Raw genomic sequence first — 23,095 nt, forward strand, 5'->3', positions numbered from 1 at the left:
TGAGAATTCAGGTCGAACGTAGTTCAAATCAAAAGAAATAATAAAGGGGGTAAATGGGGTGACCGAAGCCGACATAGGCCGCCTACGTATCTCGTTCTAGAGAATTCAGGTCAGACGTAGTTCGTTACAAGAGGGATAATAATTCAAATCGAACAAATACAATCAAACAGAACGATTACAAGTAAATGAAAGAAAAATGTAAAGCGAAACTTCACGCATAGTATCGCTTGACAGCATCTGAGTTGATAGGTTTGGGCCATACAGTGCCATCCATCTCCGCCAAAACCAAAGCACCTCCCGATAGTACATTACGAACCATGTACGGACCTTGCCAGTTTGGTGCGAACTTTCCTTTGTACTCGTCTTGATGAGGAAAAATACGCTTAAGAACCAACTAACCAACTTCAAAATTCCTGGCTCTTACTCTTTTGTGAAAAGCGCGAGTCATTCTCTATCTATACAACTGGCCATGGCAAATGGCGACCATTCTCTTCTCATCAATCAAAGCTAGTTGATCAATCTGTTTGCTAACCCACTCAGCGTTGCTTAACTCAGCTTCTTGGATGATCCTCAATGACGGTATCTCGACTTCAACAGGTACGACTGCTTCTGTTCCATATACTAGCAAGTATGGAGTAGCCCCAGTCGATGTTCTGACCGTCGTTCGATAACCTAGCAGAGCATATGACAACATTTCATGCCAACCTCGCTGTTTGTCCCTCATTTTCCTCAAAATCTTCTTGATATTCTTGTTGGCGGACTCTACAGCTCCGTTCATTTGAGGGCGATAAGAAGTTGACCTCCGGTGAATAATCTTAAATTGTTCACATATCTCTTTCATCAAATGATTGTTGAAATTTGCACCGTTATCAGTAATGATGGATTCTGGAACTCCAAATCTTCATATTAGGTTGTTGCGGACAAAATCGGCCACCACTTTCTTGGTTACCGACTTGTAAGAGGCTGCTTCCACCCACTTGGTGAAATAATCAATGGCAACCAAAATGAACCTGTGTCCATTAGAAGCGGCTGGCTCTATAGGGCCGATGACATCCATTCCCCAAGCTACAAATGGCCAAGGCGAACTCATAGCATTGAGTTCGTGAGGTGGCACCCGTATCAGATCGCCGTGTACTTGACATTTGTGGCATTTTTGCACGAATTTGCAACAGCCATTCTCCATAGTCATCCAGAAATAACCAGCTCGAAGAACTTTTGTCGCCAAAGTAAGTCCATTCATGTGTGTACCACAAACTCCAGCATGTATCTGTTCAATAAGCCTCACAGCTTCAGCAGCATCCACGCATCTTAACAGATCCAAATCTGGAGTCCTCCTATACAATACTTCTCCATTCAGAAAGAAATTGAGAGCCATATGATGTATCGACTTCTTCTGATTAGATGTAGCATCTTCTGGATATGTCCCAGACTCCAGGTACCTCTTTATGTCGAAATACCAAGGCAAACCATCTGGTTCTGATTCAACGTGTGAACAATGGACTGGATGTTCCATCAAATCTATATCCAGCGGGTCGATGTAATCAGTATCCAGATGTTTGATCATTGAAGCGATGGTGGCAAGAGCATCAGCTAATTCATTCTGTATTCTGGGAGTATGTCTGAACTCGATCTTGAGGAACCTTTTGCATAGATTTTGCACGTACTGTACGTAAGGTACAATTTTCGGGTTCTTCACAGCCCATTCACCTTGAACCTGATGAATCAAAAGGTCTGAATCTCCAATAACCAGCAACTCGCAAACATTCATGTCGATGGCCATTTTTAAACCAAGAACACAAGCTTCGTATTTAGCCATGTTGTTTGTGCTGTTGAAGCGCAGTTTAGCCGCCATAGGATAATGCTGACCAGATTCTGATACCAAGACTGCTCCAACTCCTATACCCTAGTGATTCACCGCTCCATCGAAGAACAATATCCAACCTGGATAAGCTTCAGATATATCTTCACCCACAAATGACACTTCTTCATCGTGAAAATATGTCTTGAGAGGTTCATATTCTTCGTCAACGGGATTTTCTGCAAGATGATCAGCCAAAGCTTGTGCCTTTATTGCCTTCTGAGTCACGTACACGATATCAAACTCACTTAACAACATTTTCCATTTAGCTAACTTCCCGGTTGGCATCGCTTTATGGAAAATATACTTCAATGGATCCATCCTGGAGATAAGATATGTAGTATACGATGACAAATAGTGTCTTAGCTTCTGGGCAAGCCACGTCAGAGCACAACATGTTCTCTCCAGCAAAGTGTAGCGAGACTCGTACGGAGTAAATTTCTTGCTTATGTAGTAGATAGCCCTTTTCTTCTTCCTTGTCTCGTCGTGTTGACCAAGTACACATCCAAAGGCGTTATCTGAAATAGACAAATACAGCAACAAAGGACTCCCTTCTCGCGGAGGAACCAATACTGGTTGATTAGACAAATAGCTTTTGATAGCGTCGAAAGCGGTCTTGCACTCCTCAGTCCACTTAGTCGGGGCATCTTTCTTCAACAACTTGAAAATAGGCTCACACACTACTGTTGATTGTGCTATAAACCGTCTGATATAGTTTAGTCTCCCCAAGAAACTCATCGCCTCTTTTCTCGTTTTCGGCGGAGGTAACTCTTGAATCGCTTTGATCTTGGAAGGGTCGAGCTCAATACCTCTTCTGCTGACTATAAACCCCAACAACTTCCCAGCTGGGACTCCAAAAGCACATTTGGCGGGGTTTAGCTTCAAGTTGTACCGATGCAAACGTTAAAAGAATTTTCTCAGGTGTGTCAAATGATCTGAACTCTCGCGGGATTTGATTATGACATCGTCCACGTACACTTCAATTTCCTTGTGAATCATGTCATGAAAAATAGTCGTCATGGCTCTCATGTAAGTAGCACTGACGTTCTTGAGACCGAACGTCATCACCCTATAGTGATATACCCCCCAAGGTGTGATGAAGGCCGTTTTCTCCGTTTCTTCTTCATCCATCAAAATCTGGTGATAACCCGCATAACAATCCACAAATGACTGCATCTCATGTTTGGTACAGTTGTCAATCAGAATATGGATATTTGGCAACGGAAAATTATCCTTTAGACTAGCCTTGTTTAGATCTCTGTAATCAACACAAATCCTGATTTTTCCATCTTTCTTGGCGACCGAAATGACATGCGCCAACCAGGTGGGATATTGCGTTACTTCTACCAATCGAGACTCTATCTTCTTGGTGATTTCATCCTTAATCTTCAAACTCAATTCATTCTTGAACTTCCGAGTCTTTTGCTTCACCGGCTTGAACCCTGGGTTGATAGGCATCTTATGAGATACGACATCAGTACTCAACCCCTGCATGTCACCGACCTCCCAAACAAACACATCGCTGTATTCGGTAAGTAAATGAACCAGGCTCTCCTTCTGAGTTTCATTCAGGTGAGTGCTGATCTTAACCTCTTTGACACATTTTGAATCTCCCAAATTCACCGTCTCTGTTTCCTCCAGATTTGGTTTATGTTGATTCTCGAACTGTCGAAATTCTTCTACCACATAGTCCAGTTCCCCACTTTCTTCGTCGTAGTCGTCGACCTCATCGTCATTTGCCTCATTTTGCTCACTTATCTCATGACATGACATGACATTGGTAGGTTTGTAACTTACGTTACTGAAATCATAAACAGAAAAAATCAGGAAAGTAAAATATAACAAGCAATCAAATAAACAAAGTCAAAATAAGGAGGCTTTCATTTAAATCAAACAAAGTGCAATCTTGGGTCATGGAACAGGGCCATGTCGCTTTTTAAATTTCACAACAACATTGAAAATAAAGAAAAATGCAGAAATTGTTGGTCTCGGGCCTCTTCCGGACGACCACCGATTTTGGTATACACAAAGTAACTCCTTTCTACCACAGAGTTCGGGACATCAGGATTGGCGTGGACGTCCAATGTTGCAGCATCTCCCCTGGTTCAGCATCACGAATGCCAGCTGGCTCAGCCTCCTCCTCGATGATGGCGTTGATCTCCTTGAAAAGGCCACAGATTCCTTCCCCAAAGTCTTCAGGCTCGGCATACTCCCGGATGGGAAAGGATTGATACAGATGCGGGATCGGCTTAGCCAACTCTTGATCCCTTTTCTTCTTCATCTTCACGTCGTCATCTGTGGGGATATACCCCAAACCATATCTAGATCCTTTAACAAGGACCGGAACAGGCTCAATAATTCCTTGGGAATCTCTTCCCAATCCGAAACCTGGCTCGAACCCATTTTGCAGCATCACCGTGGCTATAATTTTGTATACGACTTGCATGGAGTTAAGGGCCAAATCCTCGTTGGTGGCATTCACCAGCTCCACCATGTAAAACTCTGCGCCTTGCGGCATCTCATCAATGACCGACACCATCTTGCCTGAGCGACTTCCCTTGCCGTGAATCACTAACTCTTCATTTTTCCATACAAGCTTCATCATTTGATGGAGAGTAGAGGGGACGGCTCCAGCCATGTGGATAAACAGCCTTCCCAAAAGAAAGTTGTAGCTAGTGTCTATGTCCAATACTTGGAATTGCACACTGAACTCCGCGGGGCCCATTTGAAGGGTCAAAGTCACTGCCCCTAAGGTGTCTCTTTGCACACCATCAAACGCCCTTACATTGACCTGATTCTGCTCCAGTTTCCCAACATCAAAATTTAGTTCCCTCAACGTCGACAATGGGCAAATATTCAAACCGGATCCATCATCTATCAAAACATAATTGACAACCTTTCCACGACATATCACGGTAATGTGTAGTACTTTGTTGTGGGATCTTCCTTCGACTGGCAACTCATCATCACAAAAGCTGATCCGGTGCCCCCGAATGACTTGATGAATCATGGCAGCCACATTATCACTACTTGTACCTGAGGGTACGTATGTATCATCAAGAGCTTTCATTAAGGCCTGCCTGTGGGACTGAGATCTCATCAGCAGGGCCCACACAGAGATCTGAGTCGGAGTCTTCTCTAAATGTTTGACGATGGAATAGTCCTTCGGTTGCATCCTTCTCCAGAACTCTTCTGCTTCCCCCTCGCTTATCGACCTATTAGCATGGTCCTTCTTCTTTCCTCCGAGAGCAAGCTCATCAGGAGTGTAGCACCTTCCGGACCTGGTAATGACTTGGGCCACGGCGGTCTCAATGACAAATTTGGGCTTAACAAGAGTTTCCGAAGGCACCAAGGCAACAACCTTTGCAGGTGTCAGAATAACAAACTCCCTCCTTTCCTTGACGCTTAAAGAAGCGACAACCCTTTCCAAGTCCTCATGCAAAATAGGGGTAATCATCTTTGTTCCACACCCGTCTTCATCTGTTTCAATCATATTAAGGTTGCCACCTCCAAGATTCGGCAACGGATTTGTATTGACGTTTGGCGCCGCCGGTTGAAGTGAAACTACCTCCTGATCGATCAGGTCTTGGATTTTTTGCTTAAGGTTGATGCAATCTTCCGTGTCATGCCCAACACTATTGGAATAATAAGCACACCTTTGATCTGGCCTGTAGAACTTTGAGTTGACATCCACGGGTTTGGGCCCCACAGGGTGGATGTATCCAGCTGCGGCTAGCCTCTCAAATAATTTGGTCCGGCTTTCAGCAAGTGTGGTAAAGTTCCTTGAAGGCCTTTTTTTAAATCTTGGACGGGAAGTATCATAACCGCTTTGCTGAGGGGGAGGCACCAGCTGATAATTTCGGGTATTTGGACGAGGAGCTTGGCTTCGGGGGTAAGGGTTTGTCTAGAAATTTGGCATTGGAGCTTGGTAATTCGGGAGGGGGTTCTGATAAAATGGAGCTTGGACTTGATAAGTGGGCGGAGGTTCTCGGTAGCTCGACTGTACATTGGCACAGTTGGGAGCAATATTTTGATAAGGGGATGGAATCTGGTATGGTTAAGGGTAATTTGGGTATATGGGAGAAAAATTTTGGAGATTAGGGGATGGACTTTGGTACGACCAAATTTGGGCATTTGGATAGGCGGGGGCAGTATTGTGGTTATTAGGATGATTGGATTGTGGGTAGTAGGATCGGTGAGACTTTGGGGAGGGCCTCGAACGATCTTGGGAATGTGACGGGTTTCTAGGGGTTTTTCTTCCCCCGTACGAGACAGCGACAACTTCCTCTCTTCTCTTTATTATCAATCCTGAAGACCCAGGTGACGCGGATACACAGACTATCTTCCTCGATTTTAGACCATCTTCGATAGTCTCACCAACTTTGACTATCTCGGCAAATTTAGCTCCGACCAGCAACATGATTCGATCATAGTACTCTGGCTCCTGTACCCGCACGAACACTTCCAAAATCTCTTTCTCGGTCATGGTCGGCCTTACCCTCGCCGCTTCTTTCCTCCACCTATAGGCAAATTCCCTATAGCTTTCAGTTGGTTTCTGCTTCATCTTCTCTAGAGAATACCGATCGGGCACTATTTCAACATTGTAGGCGAATCGGTCAATGAAGTCTTTAGCCAATGCATTCCAACTGGGCCACTGCCTGGTTTCATGTGAAGTAAACCACTCGAGGGCCTCCCCACACAGACTTCGGCTGAAAAGCCGCATCAACAAGGCCTCATCCCTACCAACTCCCACGAGCTGGTCACAATACGCTCTCAAATGCGCCATAGGGTTGCCTACTCCTCCGAAGGTGTCAAACTTCGTAATTTTAAAACCTTCTGGAAGGTTCAAATCAAGATGGATGCACAATTCTGCGTAGCTAAGTCCGACGACGTCTGGGATGCACTGCAGCTCTTTCATAGCCCGTTTGATTTCCTCTTTTATATCGATCTTCACTTCTTCTTTTGCCTTCCTTTCTCTTTCTTGTTCTTCATAGTGATCCAACTCAGCACCGTGCACCTCGTGCTCGGCAAGAACGGGAACTTGGAAGGTGGATCTTTTTGGGAGGAGTGGAGCTATAGAGGGACTTGGAACGTTTTGGGCGGTCTGGTAGTTTTGTGGGTAGGCCTGAGGATTGGTGTTCTGACTCAAATGGGGATGAAATGCTTGGTTATTGAAGGAAGTTTGAGTTTGGTTTTGATTTTGTGGCGGTGGGGCAGTTTGAGTATTCTGAGGATGGGGTGGTATTTGAGGGTGGTTATTTGGAAGAGGTGAAGGAGTTTGGTACGATGCAGAAGCGTATTGGGGGTTTTGGGTTGTTAGGTCTATCACAGACGGATTATGCACAGGTGTAGAAGGCTGGTTCTGAGTTGGATCTATGTTTGATGAAGGGAAGTAGACCGGAGGTCTTGCATCATCAATATTAGTACCAAATCCAGGTGGAGGCGCATCCTGTCTCCGTTGCATTTCAACTTTCATTTCAGCAATCTGTTGCATCAGTTGAATGATCAATTCATTCTGTTCCACTACAGTGGGCTGAGCCACCACAACGTCAGTAAGACGCACTTCGTCGTTGTTGTCTCCCATAACCATCTTTCCTTTGTCTGAATTCGGTCTAGGGAAGGAATCTGTAGGACCTTTCGATCTGGTGAAGTAAGGATGATCTGCCAGCTTTGATCGACACAGATCAGTGAAAGGGTACCTGAGAGATGAAACAACTCAAAGACAAATTTGTTAGTGCATATTTGGAGTACAAAATGCATAATATCACACAGAGAGTAGAAAAACACACAAGTTGCTTTGTTTGAGGATATCTTTAATCCACGAATGAGGATGGGAATTCATTTTTTAACAAGCAGGAATTTGCTTGTTTTTTTTACGCTGTCTTGTGAAGGCTAAATCACGTTGAGCTACGGTCTTCTTGCAGCTGCTTTTGATGTATGTTGATTTGATTTTTCGTATCTTTCATAAAATGAAGGAGAATGAATTTTTTTAAAAGTAGGGGCCGGGCCGGGAAAGGCTTCCTACGTATCTCACAAGGAGAATTTAGGCCCAACGTAGTTTGAGTATTCTGAGAAAATATTTTCATTTCTTCTTTCATTACGGTTATAGGGGAATTGAAAGACAACATTGGAATTCTTAAAAGATACTGTGACAATGACACGTTAGTCATTTTTCTTTTGATTGCAGCGTCACTCTCCTCTTTTTAGATGACCCAGAAATGGAGGCTTGTAAACGATTTCCTCCTTGTCGTCTTACTCAGTCAATTCGGGGTGAGCGTTGTCGGGGCCATTGTTGTCTGCTCCCTGTTCAAAGGCGAGGTATTTTCCACCCTTCAATTTGCTATGGATTGTCAATTCCTTATCAACTGACGCACTTTTGGCTAATAGAACGGCGGTCTCCACATCTATCTTTGCCTCTCTCGCCTTTCCTTCATGCACCTTCAAATGAAGCATGTCCAACTTTTCCCTCAAGCTTTCGGTTTCCATCTCAATCTCTTTCTTTCTTTTTATCTGCGATGCGAAATCCTCGTCCAATGTCACGGCTGTAGCTTTGTAAATTGCTATGGCCATGTCAACTCTGAGCCCTTCTTCCTTGGCCTTTTGGATTTCCTGAGTGATTCGTTTGATCCTTCTCTGTAGCTCTTCTTCAGTGAGTTCCATCTGGATGTTCTTTCCCTTTTCCATAGCTATAATTTTGCCTTTCCTGAGACGATGGAACAGTGTTTAGGATTTGTGGTGTAGGAGGAGATCTTTTTTGGGTGAGAAACTTAAGACTCGAAAACTTTGGTCGGACATTTTGCAATAGTGGCTTCTGTATATTTTGGAAATTTCTGGATAGGAGTGAGTTAATGATATCCTCGTTCATTACAACATAGCACATAAACAGTTAGACACACATATATCACGTCCTAAACATGCACGTGACCCTTTTGTGCCAAGGGTAGGCCTAACGAATTGAAGGATGTATTGCGCCATTTAACAAGTAATTGTACCCCCGAAACAAATTTCACTAGATATCACAACATTCATTACATAATCAAAATCAAACGGGATAAATCATAGGAAGGGGATGTAGTGCAAGTACACATATAAAATCAATCCCACGCAGGGGAGTTAAAGGGTCAATGATCCAGCTTCTCTTCTGGCCTTCTCCACTTCTTCTCGGATAATGCACTTGCTGGTGAACACGAATGGCTCAACGAACGCAGCTTTGGAAGATGTTGGTACGGCTCGTAAGATGTTCATCTGGTCATCCAGAGTAGTGTCCAAACGCAGCCAGACAAGCCCTTGTGTCAGCTAATTCTTGTGACGTCACTGATACGCTCAAACTTCTTTCTCAAATGAGAAGTAAAGCAGTCGCGTCAAGTAAATAACCCAACTAGTGAGGTAGGGATCGTTCCCATGAGGAAAATAGTCTAGACTTAACTTCAACTTGTTATTACTATTGTTCGGTTGATGACTCCCTTTGAAAGTAAAAGCATAAAAAGGGGGGTTTGTATTTCCTAATGAGCAAAAATAACTAACGAACTTGAAATAAACACTTACAACTTTTAATGTTGGGTTTTAATCAAGTAATCAAAGTAACTAGGGTTTACGTGTTCCCCACAGGTTCATAACTTTATAATTTTAACTATAACTATTCTTTCCTAGTATCTTGCATGCAAAGTGATAAGTTATGTATTTCTAAATCCTTGGTCCGGCATCTAGAAAATCTCACTCCGCACCTTGGTCCGGCTACGTGTGTTGCTTTCCTAACCCTTATCCTTACCTCATATTAAGCATCGTATTCGATATTTGACTAAGTTATTACCTCGTACCAATCAATACTAGCCTATTAGATAGTATACACTAAATCTATGTTAATAATCCTTTTCCTATTATCTACCTCCTTGGTCCGGCAAGTAGGATTAAGGCGAGTTCTAACGTTGATCATCCGTTAAAAAGACTTGTAAGCGAAAGAATTATTAATACATGCAAGACACTATTCTAGAATTGTTATTTTAGCTAGGGTTTATCTCATTATTTGCCTATGGTTCCCACAACCCTAGTTATGGAGTTTAGTTCCTTATAGCCATAAACACAATATTCAAATATGTTAAACAAGAATTCATGTACTTACTTCAATGAGAAAGAATAAAGTCCAAAAATTTGCTTGATTAATCACCAAAAATCACTTGTAAGAATCTCTAACAATCAAACACTCAAAACAGAAAGTCTAATAATATGATGTTTAATTTCACAGAGTCTAACCTCAAAAATGAGGTTTTTCGAACTATTTATAAAAAATAAAAAAAACTAATTAAACAAGGATTCTAATTACTAAAAATCTGCCAAAACGCGGCTGGGTCGACGGACCACGCGACGGACCGTCGTGGTCATGACGGACCGTCGTGTACTCCGTCGTCCCATACTTGGTGCAATTCTTCTGCTGCTTTCTTCATTCCCCTCAACGGTAAGTGTGACGGACCGTCGTAGGCACAACGGTCCATCGAGGGTCTCGTTTCAAAATACTTCAACTCTTGGAATCAAGGTACTGGGATCACTTCTCTGATCTTCACGACGAACCTGCAGGATGGACCGTCATAGCCATGACGGATCGTCACAAGCTTCGTAATCCCACACTTGGTCAGACTTCTCCATCTTCCTTCAGCAGCTTCTCTACGCTGCCACCTACGGACCGTCACAAGCATGACGGACCGTCATAAGCTCTGTAGGTGGTCTCTTCTGCAATTTTCTCTCAAAATCTCTGCATTCAGCTTTGGACAGATTTCCTGCAAAACAAAGAGAAACTTATATCAAACTTAGCACAAACAAGGCTGTCGGACACACTAAACTTAAGGAAAAAGTATTAATTATACTGTGAAACCACGGTATATTAACACTCTCAACTTAAATTCGTTGTTTGTCCTCAAGCGACGCACTATGACTCACTACACAATCTTTGTACAATAGTATTCATGTTGTATCCTTTGCAATCATTTGGCTTATCAATCCCGATTAATCTCATCAAATCTATGCATGCTATCACTATTAGGCTTGAATTTTGTGGGATTCGAACATGTCACAGACTCACCATGCACTAACACCTATCCTCTTCAATTTCTCACAATTCCGGTATTGCAATTAGTGTCCTCACTTTAGAACAAAATCCTCATTTTTCACACAATGATTTCAGTTTGAGTATAGGGATTACATTTCAACACTCGCTCTCAGAACAAAGTCACACTCATTCATACCTATTGCCATAAGCTTGCCCTTATTTTCATTGCCTTAAGTTCGCTATACAACCCTCAGGATCACGATAGGACTTTTTTATCTTGTAACGTAGGCTCAGAGTCAGGTAGGGTATATTTAGGTATACTTTAGTGACTTTTTGCCCTCCTTGACATATCGGCTAAACCTTCCGCTTTCTATCACTTTATCTCGCCCAGTTTCTCCTATTCTTTCACCTTGGTATTTCCCTTCTTTCTTCGTTTGTGTAAGTGACTCTTTTCTTTTCTTCTTTGTAATTCTTGAATATTTCTTTTTTTTTTCAAAGAGTTCTTGAGTCACTTTACTTTTGTTCTTTCTCTCTCTTTGTTCTTTCAACCCCACTTTCCAGAGCATTCCTCAAAACAGCCACCCTCAACTCATGGCGTTGCCATGAGTCAAGGTACACAATACCCAAAGTCGGGTCAGGGCCATAATGAAGGTTGTTTATACATTAGCCACCCTTAACTTATGCTTTTGGCATAAGCTGAGGTGCACATGTCCAAAGAGGGACCAGAGCCAACATATTGTTCCCAGAAAAGATCAGTTGGGGTGAAAAAGAAAGGTCTAATTTTAAGCACAAATTATTTGGATCAAAGAAGGATAACTTTCATTTGGTTTCTTTTATTTAGGCTAGAAATGGGCTATATTGAATAAGGTCCTATGATCCTTTCCTAATTGTCTGTTACAGCTTACTTTTAGCAGGACTAACCAGGCAAGTTCTAGCTTAGTATCAGTAGTGGACTATTCAACTTTCCTCACACTCACTTGACATCTCATCACTATGCTAGATTATCAGACACCTAGTTTGACTTGAAGATTTAGGGTAGTGCAATGGTGTAACTCTATTTCATGTTTAGAGCCACACAATTATCAGTTACTACGCCTTTTCATGCAACATATTCCAGTTTTATCGGGATATCATTTTAGCCATCATGCTTTAGAGTTAAACTATGTACAAAAGATATAACGTGCCAGTTCAACAAAAAAAGTAATCAGTCTTTTGGGGAAAAAGAACACAAGCAAGAAAATCCCAAAACACGATAGTGAGTTGGGCTACTCAGACTTCACCCTAACATTCACTATCCATTTACCCCACCCCCAACAAAAAAAAGCATGCAATTGTCCCCAATGCATAAAAAAATCTTAAGATTAGAGGGGTAGGTGAAGCAAACCTGTGGCGCATAGCGCCGTCGATCAACAAGCTGGTGGGTCTGGTTTCCCAGAACCCACATCCTCTGCACTATGGACACCCTCAGTGGTGTCCTCAGCAATCTGGACACCCTTAGTGATGTCCTCAGCAATAACCGCACCATCAGTAGGGCCTCCTGCTGTCTCTACAGTGCGGGAGCTAGACGCCCCAGCCGCTATCTGCGATGCTCTGATGTGGTGTGCCTCCGCCTCAGCAAGTGAGGCTCTCCTCGCGGCCTCCATCTCTCGGCGCTCCTTCTTCCTTGCTCGAGCCTCATCCTCTGATCGACCCCTCCGCCTCTTGGCACTCTCTCTCAGGGAAGGTGGGGGAAGTTCTGACGTAGCAAACAGGGCCGCCAATACAGTGCCCTCAACAGGCTCGACAGGCTCCGACACTCTCGCCTCTAGGATCGTGTCGATGTCTGCACGAAGACTGTCGACTAAAGCCTGGAGAGTCGACACATCTACAGGAGGGGCTGGACAGGCTAACACTCTCAACTCAAATGTATCGAGGCGCTGGTGAACCTCAGTAATCTTGCGCTGCATCTTCCTCTCCATACGCGCTTCAGAATCAGTAATAGCCTTCTGCATCAATGGCTGGATATGATGCAGAAGGGTGGCCATTTGTGCCTCCAATTTTTGGACCCTAGAAAGCGGGGCCGGTAACAGTAGAGGAGCTGTGCGAGATGAGCTTGGGGCTGCGCTACTACCCGGGATAGACTCGACCGGGGTAGTGTCAGTGGACGCCTGTGTAGCGGTGAGGGCCTGGGCCACCGTGTCTGCAAGATCATCAGCAAGTGGTGGCAGCTCTGGACGGGGCCCTCGACGTGGGGCCAACTCATTGGCCTCGTCTCTGATGAGGCCGATGTCAATGGTGCCATGTGGGGTCTTCAACTGATCTATATGCCATATAGGCACACCTGCGGTCCTGCAAAGAGCAAAAATCATACACGGGAAGGGGTAGGTAGTAGTGACTTTGAATGCCCTCTCGTGCATAACTGCCTGGAGAAGCCATGCGAAGTCGACCTCGAATCCGGCTATCATCGCCGCTATCAACACTGCTCGATCCCAAGTGATGATGTTATCAGCAGCTGTGAGGGAAAGGCAGTGACGGACGAGCAGCCACAAGAACTTCGCGACGAACGTGAGGTTGGACTTCTTGATGGCCACCTTCGGCTCAGTGACCTAATCTTCACCCTCTCCATCGACTGATAGATGTAGGGCCATCCACCTCTTGGTGGTCTCTCTCAGTGCCTGCTCGCGCAAGAACTGGCCATCCTTCACGATCTGCCAGCGGTAGTCAAACTCGGCAGTGTGGGGGGTCCGCTTAGCATATGCACTCTCGCCGTATAGGAACCGGCGGATAGCTGGTAGGGAAATGTCAACCTGCACGCCCCGGACTCGAACCTGCTCCAGTGGGGCCTGTTTAGCGGGATCAACCCGCCTATCAATCTGTGATCGGAGAGTCGCTACGTAGGATGCATAGAACTCTCGGACCACTTCCTCGCTGTATCGTTCAAACGGACGGGCTGTCCACTCTAAGCGATGCCTGGTGAATATGTTATGGATCTCCGGTATCGATGGGAGACTCCCTGTAAGTACCCACCGCTCCAAGGTGAGTGTCCGAGTCATTACCCCTTTATCAGTAAGGAATTTTGCGTCGGAGTAAACTTGAAACTGGCCTTCGACGCACCACCGATTTGGCTGGTCAGAGGCTGGGGTGGGGACCTGGGCTGGTGCACCGGATGTGGATTCTGAATTGTCAGCCTCATCAGACGAGGCCGATGCTGCAGCAGTGGCGGGTGCGGGAACCTCAAATGAGCCTGAAGCTTCCTCAGACCAGGATACTCCTAAGGAGCCAGACTCTCCTTCCTCGTTTGTGGCTGACCCAGAGGGTGTGCCGGTCAGTGTGCGCTACTCATCAGACTGAGAGGCAGTCACTACGCCGGTCGCCACCGTCTTGGGTGTGGCTCTGGGGGCACGTGCAGCAGGGGAAGGTGCGGAAGTGCCTGGGGGCACATATTCCGGGTCTCGCTCATCATCAGACCCGATAATCAAGCGTGCAAACGGGGCAACAGACTTGGATTGCCCGCGTGCGTAGGCTCGGTCTTGCTTGGGTGCCATAGTAGATAGTACCTGCAAAGGATCACTATTAGTACGAGTGATGTCAAACAAGACAAGCAAGCCGATACAACATAAAACATTTAAAGTAGTGTGTTAGTGATATTTAAACTGTATCACACGATGGGCTAGATGACGGCTCGTCGTGGATATGACGGACCCTCATGAGGTCCGTCATGTTGTACTTTGTGGTTTAATTTCTTGGAGACCGAATAGTTGCGTGCAAAGAAGACATCCCGTAGTTGGTTCCAAGTGAAAATGGAGTTGTATAGGAGCTCAGTAAACCACATAGCAACCTCTCCCGTCTGTGAGAGAGGAAACACTCTGAGACCTATTGCATCTAGATCCAAATCAGGCCTCCCCACACAACTTTTACACACTACCCTTACCTTAGCTATATGGGTCTGTGGATCCTCAGAAGGTAGCCCTGAAAACAAACCTCTGGCAGTGAGCATTTGCATCAGACTACTAGTTACCACAAAAGTGTGGCCTGTGGGTAGAGGAGGCAAAACCAGTGGCCCATCCGAATCTGCTATGTTATCATAGCCTCTGTAGTATGTTTGGCGCCGTTGCCGGGGAATTTAGCTTTTAGATTAACTTGAACTTCTTACTATAGTTTAGTTGATATTTTCTTGATTTTACTTTGTTTTATTGTTTTTGATTTCTTTTCAGAACTATCCTTCTTGTATGCCAAATACACGGAGAGGAAGAGAACGTTGTTCCCCTACGATCACGAGCTAGAGCGTACACTGTGAAACATGAATCGTAATTTGGGAATCAATGATAAGGATCCAAACCAGAACATCCCAGCTCCGGCTGATGTTCATGGTCAGATGTTACCCGATGGTCCGGGTGAACATCAACAGAGGGGACAGAATCCCGCTCCACGGCCCCAAGCCTACTACAGAGGCTATGATAACATAGCAGATTCGGATGGGCCACTGGTTTTGCCTCCTCTACCCACAGGCCACACTTTTGTGGTAACTAGTAGTCTGATGCAAATGCTCACTGCTAGAGGTTTGTTTTCAGGGCTACCTTCTGAGGATCCACATGCCCATATAGCTAAGGTAAGGGCAGTGTGTAAAAGTTGTGTAGGGAGGCCTGATTTGGATCTAGATGTAATAGGTCTCAGAGTGTTTCCTCTCTCACTGATGGGAGAGGCTGCTATGTGGTTTACTGAGCTCCCATACAACTGCATTTTCACTTGGAACCAACTACGGGATGTCTTCTTAGCAAGCTACTATCCGGTCTCCAAGAAATTAAACCACAAAGACAGGGTGAATAACTTTGTGGCACTACCAGGAGAGTCAGTTAGTAGTTCTTGGGTTAGATTCACCTCATTCTTGAGAAGTGTCCCAAATCACCATATTGATGATGAGTCACTAAAGGAATACTTCTATAGGGGACAGGATGATAACAATAAAGCGGTGTTGGACACTATAGCAGGTGGATCTTATGGAGAATGCCCTTATGCTGAGATTGCTGAGAAATTAGAGAAAATATCCCGTAACAACAAAGCTTGGAGTACTAGGAAGTCCGATACAGGGAGAAACACCTTCGCAGTGCAGTCCACTCACAACCCAGGCACAAATGATATTCGTGAAGAAATGGCTTAGATGAGAACTGAGCTTGGGTTGGTACTAAAACATGTCACTGGGGGTGCAGAAAAGGTTAATGCAGTCAACTACTTGGCTAAACCACCACCTCCAATCGATGAGTGTTATTATGAGGAGGATTCCTATGCAGTAAATGAACAGATGGGGGGTTTCCGACCAAGTGCCCAAGGCTCTAATCAGGAAAATTGGCGCCAAGGTCAAGGGAACCAAGGTCGGAACTATGGTAACTACAATCATGAGGGTCATTATGTCCGAGATGGAAACTACAATCCTGACAACAACTTCAACAGGGGTAGCTATGGTAACAGAAACGACAGAAATGGACCTTATGTTCCTCCTCAAAATTGTGAAGTTACTCTTAGGGATGGTGGAGGTAGTATGTCGCGAGTTGAGGATATGTTGCATAAAATGATGAGGAGGTTCGATGCTATTGATGAGCACAATAAAGAGTTGAGGAATGATCTAGCGGGTATTGGCAAAAAGTTGATACATATGCAATATCGATTAAGCAACTTGAGTTACAATTGGCCCTATTATGTGCAACTGTGAACACACGGCAACCGGGCACTCTTCCTAGCAACACTGTCCAAAATCCAAAAAATGATGGACATTGAATGGAAATTACTACTCGCGGTGGCAAGCAAACCATTGACCCACCTATGCCATCTAATGAGAATGAGGTGACAAAAGACTCTGACACAGTGGTAAATGTTGATGCTAATTTAGAAGATAACAGTGAAGAAGATGCTGAAGTGCCTAAAAAGGTAACTCCCATGCCTAGGCCACCACCCCCATTTCCTCAAAGATTAGTGAAAAAGACTGAGGATGGCAAATATCGGCGTTTTATAACAATGTTGAAGCAACTTTCTATCAATGTCCCTTTGGTAGAAGCTTTAGAACAAATGCCCGGTTACACCAAGTTTATGAAAGATTTGGTCACAAAGAAAAGATCGGTTACTTTTGAGGATGATGATAGAATGCAGCGTTGTAGTGCTATTGCTACAAGATCTCTGGTCCAAAAGAAAGAAGATCCGGGTGCGTTCACTATTCCTTGTACAATCGGGCTATTACATTTTGCGAAAGCATTATGTGATCTGGGGGCAAGCATAAATCTCATGCCCCTCTCGATTTACAAGAAGTTGGGTTTGGTTGACCCAAAGCCCACTGCGATGCGGCTACTGATGGCTGATCGAACAGTAAAACGGCCCATAAGGATACTTTATGATGTGCTAGTAAAAGTGGAGTCATTCATCTTTCCGGCCTATTTTGTTATTCTTGATTGTGAGGTTGATTTTGAAGTTCCTATTACCCTTGGGAGGCCATTCCTAGCTACGAGAAGAGCCTTAGTAGACATGGAAAAGGGGCAGATGAAATTTCGGTTGAACAGTGAGAAAGTGACCTTTAATATTTTTAGGTCCATGAGGCAGAGTGGTAAGCTCCAATCGGCATCTGCTATATCCTACAACATGGGTGAGACCTTTGAGACACAAATAGAAAAACGTCTAGGTGTCGAAGCATTAGCGGCAGTGATAATGAACTTTGATAGCGATTGCATTGAAGAGTATGAGTCATTAGTCGCGGATCTTGACCGAGGTGATGTTCGGTTTAAACCGAAGAAATTTGAGCTTGATATGAAGAATCGCGAGTCCCCACCCGCTAAACCATCTATAGAGGAAGCTCCAAAAGTTGAATTAAAAGCTCTCCCACCTCATCTTAGGTATGAATTCTTAGGAAATGATGACACTTTGCCGGTAATGATTGCATAAGACCTAGATGAACAACAGGTTCAGAGTTTGGTGAAGGTACTAAAAAGGTTCAAAAGAGCTATTGGGTGGACCATTGCGGACATTATTGGGATCCCTCCTAGTATTTGCTCTCATAAAATCCAATTCATGCCTGATCATAAACCGAGTATTGAGCACCAGGACGCTTGAATCCTCCTATGCAAGAGGTTGGGAAGAAGGAAATTATCAAGTGGTTGGATGCTGGAGTAATCTATCCAATCGCCGATAGTAGTTGGGTATGCCCGGTTCAGTGTGTACCTAAGAAAGGGGGAATGACTGTGGTCCCCAATGAAAAGAATGAACTTGTTCCAATGAGACTGGATACTGGATGGAGGGTGTGTATGGATTACCGTAAACTAAACTCATGTACTGAAAAAGACCATTTTCCTATGCCCTTTATGGATCAGATGTTGGATAGACTTGCTGGAAAAGGGTGGTATTGTTTTCTTGATGGGTGTTCGGGGTATAATAAGATTTCTATCGCACCAGAAGATCAACAGAAAACCACTTTCACTTTTCCATATGGGACTTTTGGGTTCAGAAGAATGCCGTTGGGGTTGTGCAATGCACCCGCAACCTTTCAGAGATGTATGATGTCAATATTTTCTGACATGGTGGAGGATACTATAGATGTTTTTATGGATGATTTTTCTGTGATTGATGATTCATTTGACCGATGCTTGACCAATTTATCTGAGGTTCTTAGGATATGTGAAGACTTCAATTTGGTACTAAACTGGGAAAAGTGTCATTTCATGGTGAAAGAGGGTATTGTGTTGGGTCATCGCATTTCAGAAAAGGGCATAGAGGTTGATCGAGCTAAAGTTGAGGTAATAGAGAGACTTCCCCCGCCGATCTCTGTGAAAGGTGTGAGAAGCTTTCTTGGGCATGCAGGTTTTTATCGGAGATTCATCAAAGACTTTTCAAAGATTGCACACCCATTGTGCAAATTGCTGGAGAAAGAATGTAAATTTTGTTTTGATGAATCCTGTCTGAAAGCATTCGGTGAGCTAAAAGAGAAGTTAGTGTTTGCGCCTATCATTATTTCTCCGGATTGGAACTGTCCATTTGAGGTAATTTGCGATGCTAGTGGGGTGGCTCTTGGTGTAGTATTGGGACAGAGAAGAAACAAAATCCTTCACCCAATTTACTATGCTAGTAAAGCCCTAAATGAAGCCCAGAAGAACTACACAGGGACTGAGCAAGAACTCCTCAAAGTAGTCTTTGCTTTTGAGAAATTTCGCTCCTATTTGCTAGGTACTAGAGTTATAGTGCATACTGACCATTCAGCATTGAGATATTTGATGGCGAAAAAAGATGCGAAACCAAGGCTGATTCGTTGGGTATTACTGCTGCAAGAATTTGACTTTGAAGTGCTGGATAGAAAAGGACTGAAAATCAAGTTGTTGATCATTTGTCTCGTCTAGAGGATGAAGTTATGAGAGATTTAGGGGATAAGACTGACATTGATGATACTTTCCCTGATGAACATGAATTGGCTGCTTCAAAAGACTTGATTCCATGGTTCGCAGATTTTGCGAACTATCTGGCTAGTGATATTGTTCCATCAGACTTGTCCTTTCATCAAAGGAAAAAGTTCATGTACGATGTGAAAAAGTTCTTTTGGGATGAACCATACTTTTATAGGAGTTGTGCCGACGGGCTTATTTGGCGTTGTGTGCCAGAATGTGAAATGTTGAGTGTATTGGAGGCATGCCATTCTTCACCTGTTGGCGGACATCACAGTGGTATCTGAACCGCTCACAAGATATTGCAATGTGGTTACTATTGGCAAACTCTTCATCAAGATGCTCATGGGTTTGCTAAATCATGTGACAAATGTCAACGAGATGGTGGTATTTCAAGAAAGCAAGAGCTCCCTCTAAAACTCATTCTTGTGATTGAGTTATTTGATGTGTGGGGTATTGACTTTATGTGCCCTTTCGTGAGTTCTCATGGGATAAAGTACATTCTTGTAGCAGTTGATTATGTATCTAAATGGGTCGAAGTCATATCCCTCGCAAACAATGAAGGGAAGAGTGTCACTGCATTCTTGAAAAAGAATATATTCTCCCATTTTGGCACTCCAAGGTCCATTATTAGTGTGGGGGCTCCCACTTCTGCAACAGATTGTTCAAGGGGTTACTGGAGAAATACGGTGTTCGCCATAATGTGGCCACTCCTTACCACCCCCAAACTAGAGGGCAAGTTGAGGTATCGAATCGGGAGATCAAATAGATATTGTCCAAAACAGTGAATGCTAGTAGAACAGATTGGTCAAGGAGGCTTGATGATGCTCTTTGGGCCTACCGGACCGCTTATAAGACTCCCATAGGTATGTCTCCATACCAACTTGTATATGCGAAAGCTTTTCATCTTCCGGTTGAGTTAGAGCATAAAGCCATGTGGGCTATGAAGAAGTTAAAATTGGATTGGAGCGAAGCTGCAGAGCAACGGTTAAATGGGTTGAATGAACTTGATGAATTTCGCTTGGAAGACTATGAAAGCTCAGCCCTATATAAAGAAAAGATGAAGAAGTATCATGACAACAAAATTGAAAAACAAGAGTTTATGGTCGGGGATTTAGTGCTTCTATTCAATTCCAGATTGCGCTTGTTTCCAGGCAAACTCAAGTCCAAATGGACTTGTCCTTAAATGGTTATCCAACTATTCCCTCATGGAGCAGTTGAGTTGGAAACGAAGGAGGGTGTGCGGTTCAAGGTGAATGGACAGCGCATAAAAATCTATCTCGGGCATGCTGAATCAGCGAATGAAGTGATCGAGGCATACCATCTTGATGAAGTCTGAGTAATCAAGTGGCCCCAGTCGTGCCGCGACATTAAATCAGGCGCTTGTTGGGAGGCAACCCAATACTTATCGTCTTTTTAAGAATGGTAGTATTTTTTTTTTCTATAAATGGGTTTTAAATTTGCAGGCACATCACTAGGAAATTCTGCAGAAAACTACTCCGCAGTAGCCACTGACGGATACAACGACAGACCGTTGCGAATGCAACGGACCGTCGTATGCATCCGTCACACTAAGTATGCATTTCTATCATTTTTAAAATAAGGTCACACACGAAGGAACCTACGACGGGGTGTCGCAAGTGCGACGGACCATCGTCGGGGAACCGTCGCGTGATTAATGAAATCTACCCGACCCGACCCAGCTGGACCCTTTTCAAAATCTGACCGTTTATACTTCCCCCTCCATATTCCACCCCATTACTTCCTTATTCCTAAGCTCAAACTTACTTCTCAAATGAGAAGTAAAGCGGTCGCGTCAAGTAAATAACCCAACTAGTGAGGTTGGGATCGTTCTCACGAGGAAAATAGTCTAGACTTAACTTCAACTTGTTATTACTATTGTTCGGTTGATGACTCCCTTAGAAAGTAAAAGCATAAAAAGGGGGGGTTTGTATTTCCTAATGAGCAAAAATAACTAACGAACTTGAAAGAGACACTTAACGGCTTTTAATGTTGGGTTTTAATTAAGTAATCAAAGTAACTAGGGTTTACGTGTTCCCCACAGGTTCATAACTTGAAAATTCTAACTATAACAATTCATTCCTAGTATCTTGCATGCAAAGTGATAAGTTATGTATTTCTAAATCCTTGGTCCGGCATCTAGAAAATCTCACTCCGCACCTTGGTCCGGCTACGTGTGTTGCTTTTCTAACCCTTATCCTTACCTCATATTAAGCATTGTATTCGATATTTGACTAAGTTATTACCTCGTACCAATCAATACTAGCCTATTAGATAGTATACACTAAATCTATGTTAATAATCCTTTTCCTATTATCTACCTCCTTGGTCCGGCAAGTAGCATTAAGGCGAGTTCTAACGTTGATCATCCGTTAAAAAGACTTGTAAGCGAAAGAATTATTAAAACATGCAAGACACTATTCTAGAATTGTTATTTTAGCTAGGGTTTATCTCATTATTTGCCTATGGTTCCCACAACCCTAGTTATGGAGTTTAGTTCCTCATAGCCATAAACACAATATTCAAATATGTTAAACAAGAATTCATGTACTTACTTCAATGAGAAAGAATAAAGTCCAAAAATTTGCTTGATTAATCACCAAAAATCACTTGTAAGAATCTCTAACAATCAAACACTCAAAACACAAAGTCTAATAATATGATGTTTAATTTCACAGAGTCTAACCTCAAAAACGAGGTTTTTCGAACTATTTATAAAAAATAAAAAAACTAATCAAACAAGGATTCTAATTACTGGAAATCTGCCAAAACGCGGCTGGGTCGACGGACCACGCGACGGACCGTCGTGGTCATGATGGACCGTCGTGAACTCCGTCGTCCCATACTTGGTGCAATTCTTCTGCTGCTTTCTTTATTCCCCTCGACGGCAAGTGTGACGGACCTTCATAGGCACAACGGTCCGTCGAGGGTCTCGTTTCAAAATACTTCAACTCTTGGAATCTGGATACTGGGATCAGTTCTCTGATCTTCACGACGAACCTGCAAGACGGACCGTCATAGCCATGACGGACCGTCACAAGCTTCGTAATCCCACACTTGGTCAGACTTCCCCATCTTCCTTCAGCAGCTTCTCTACGGTGCCACCTACGGACCGTCACAAGCACGACGGACCGTCATAAGCTCCGTAGGTGGTATCTTCTGCAATTTTCTCTCAAAATCTCCGCATTCAGCTTTGGACAGATTTCCTGCAAAACAAAGAGAAACTTATATCAAAATTAGCACAAACAAGGCTGTCGGACACACTAAACTTAAGGAAAAAGTATTAATTATACCGTGAAACCACAGTATATCAGTCACGGCCAAAGCCCTCTGATTTCCAATTCCCGAAGCTGGTACTCTCTCTCTTTTTGTTGAAATTCCTGCTCTTTCTTATGAAATTCTTGCTCCCTTCGATCCCACTCTTGTTGAAAATGGTATGCGTGAATCTGAAGCCTGGTTTGCGCGTCTTCGATTTTCCGACCCGTGCGTGGTGTTGGATCCACCACACCCTGCAAATGATTGTGCAACCATGTCTGGTATTCGTCAACATACCCAGCTCCATACCTGTCTTCGGTAACCTCCCATTTCATGTTGACACGTCCGGCCTATTCCTGGAGGATAATTTTAGCAAAAGGTATTTTGTCGTTCTCATTGTAATCAACCACGAAAGAGCTGGCATCTCCTTGGACGGGTATGATTTGAACTTTCCCAAATTGTCGCATCACTCTCGTCGGGTTGTAATGACGCAGTCCTCTGATGCCGAGAAGGACTAAGAATGGCAATTTG

At 43.8% G+C, this 23,095-nt stretch overlaps 1 protein-coding gene across 1 annotated transcript; it reads right to left on the reverse strand.

Moving 5' to 3' along the window:
- Positions 1 to 1,903: 1,903 nt before the first annotated feature.
- LOC138341895 (uncharacterized) lies at positions 1,904 to 8,542 on the reverse strand. The gene is made up of 5 exons (XM_069294058.1): positions 8,115 to 8,542; positions 6,132 to 7,557; positions 3,904 to 5,762; positions 2,942 to 3,659; positions 1,904 to 2,737 (listed from the first exon to the last, which is right to left on the reverse strand). The coding sequence occupies exons 1-5, from the start codon at positions 8,540 to 8,542 to the stop codon at positions 1,904 to 1,906; spliced, it is 5,265 nt and encodes a 1,754-aa protein (XP_069150159.1).
- Between the last annotated feature and the right edge of the window lie 14,553 nt (positions 8,543 to 23,095).

This window comes from Solanum lycopersicum, chromosome 1 (genome assembly GCF_036512215.1).
Source record: "Solanum lycopersicum chromosome 1, SLM_r2.1".
In the NCBI taxonomy this organism is placed as follows: Eukaryota; Viridiplantae; Streptophyta; class Magnoliopsida; order Solanales; family Solanaceae; genus Solanum; species Solanum lycopersicum.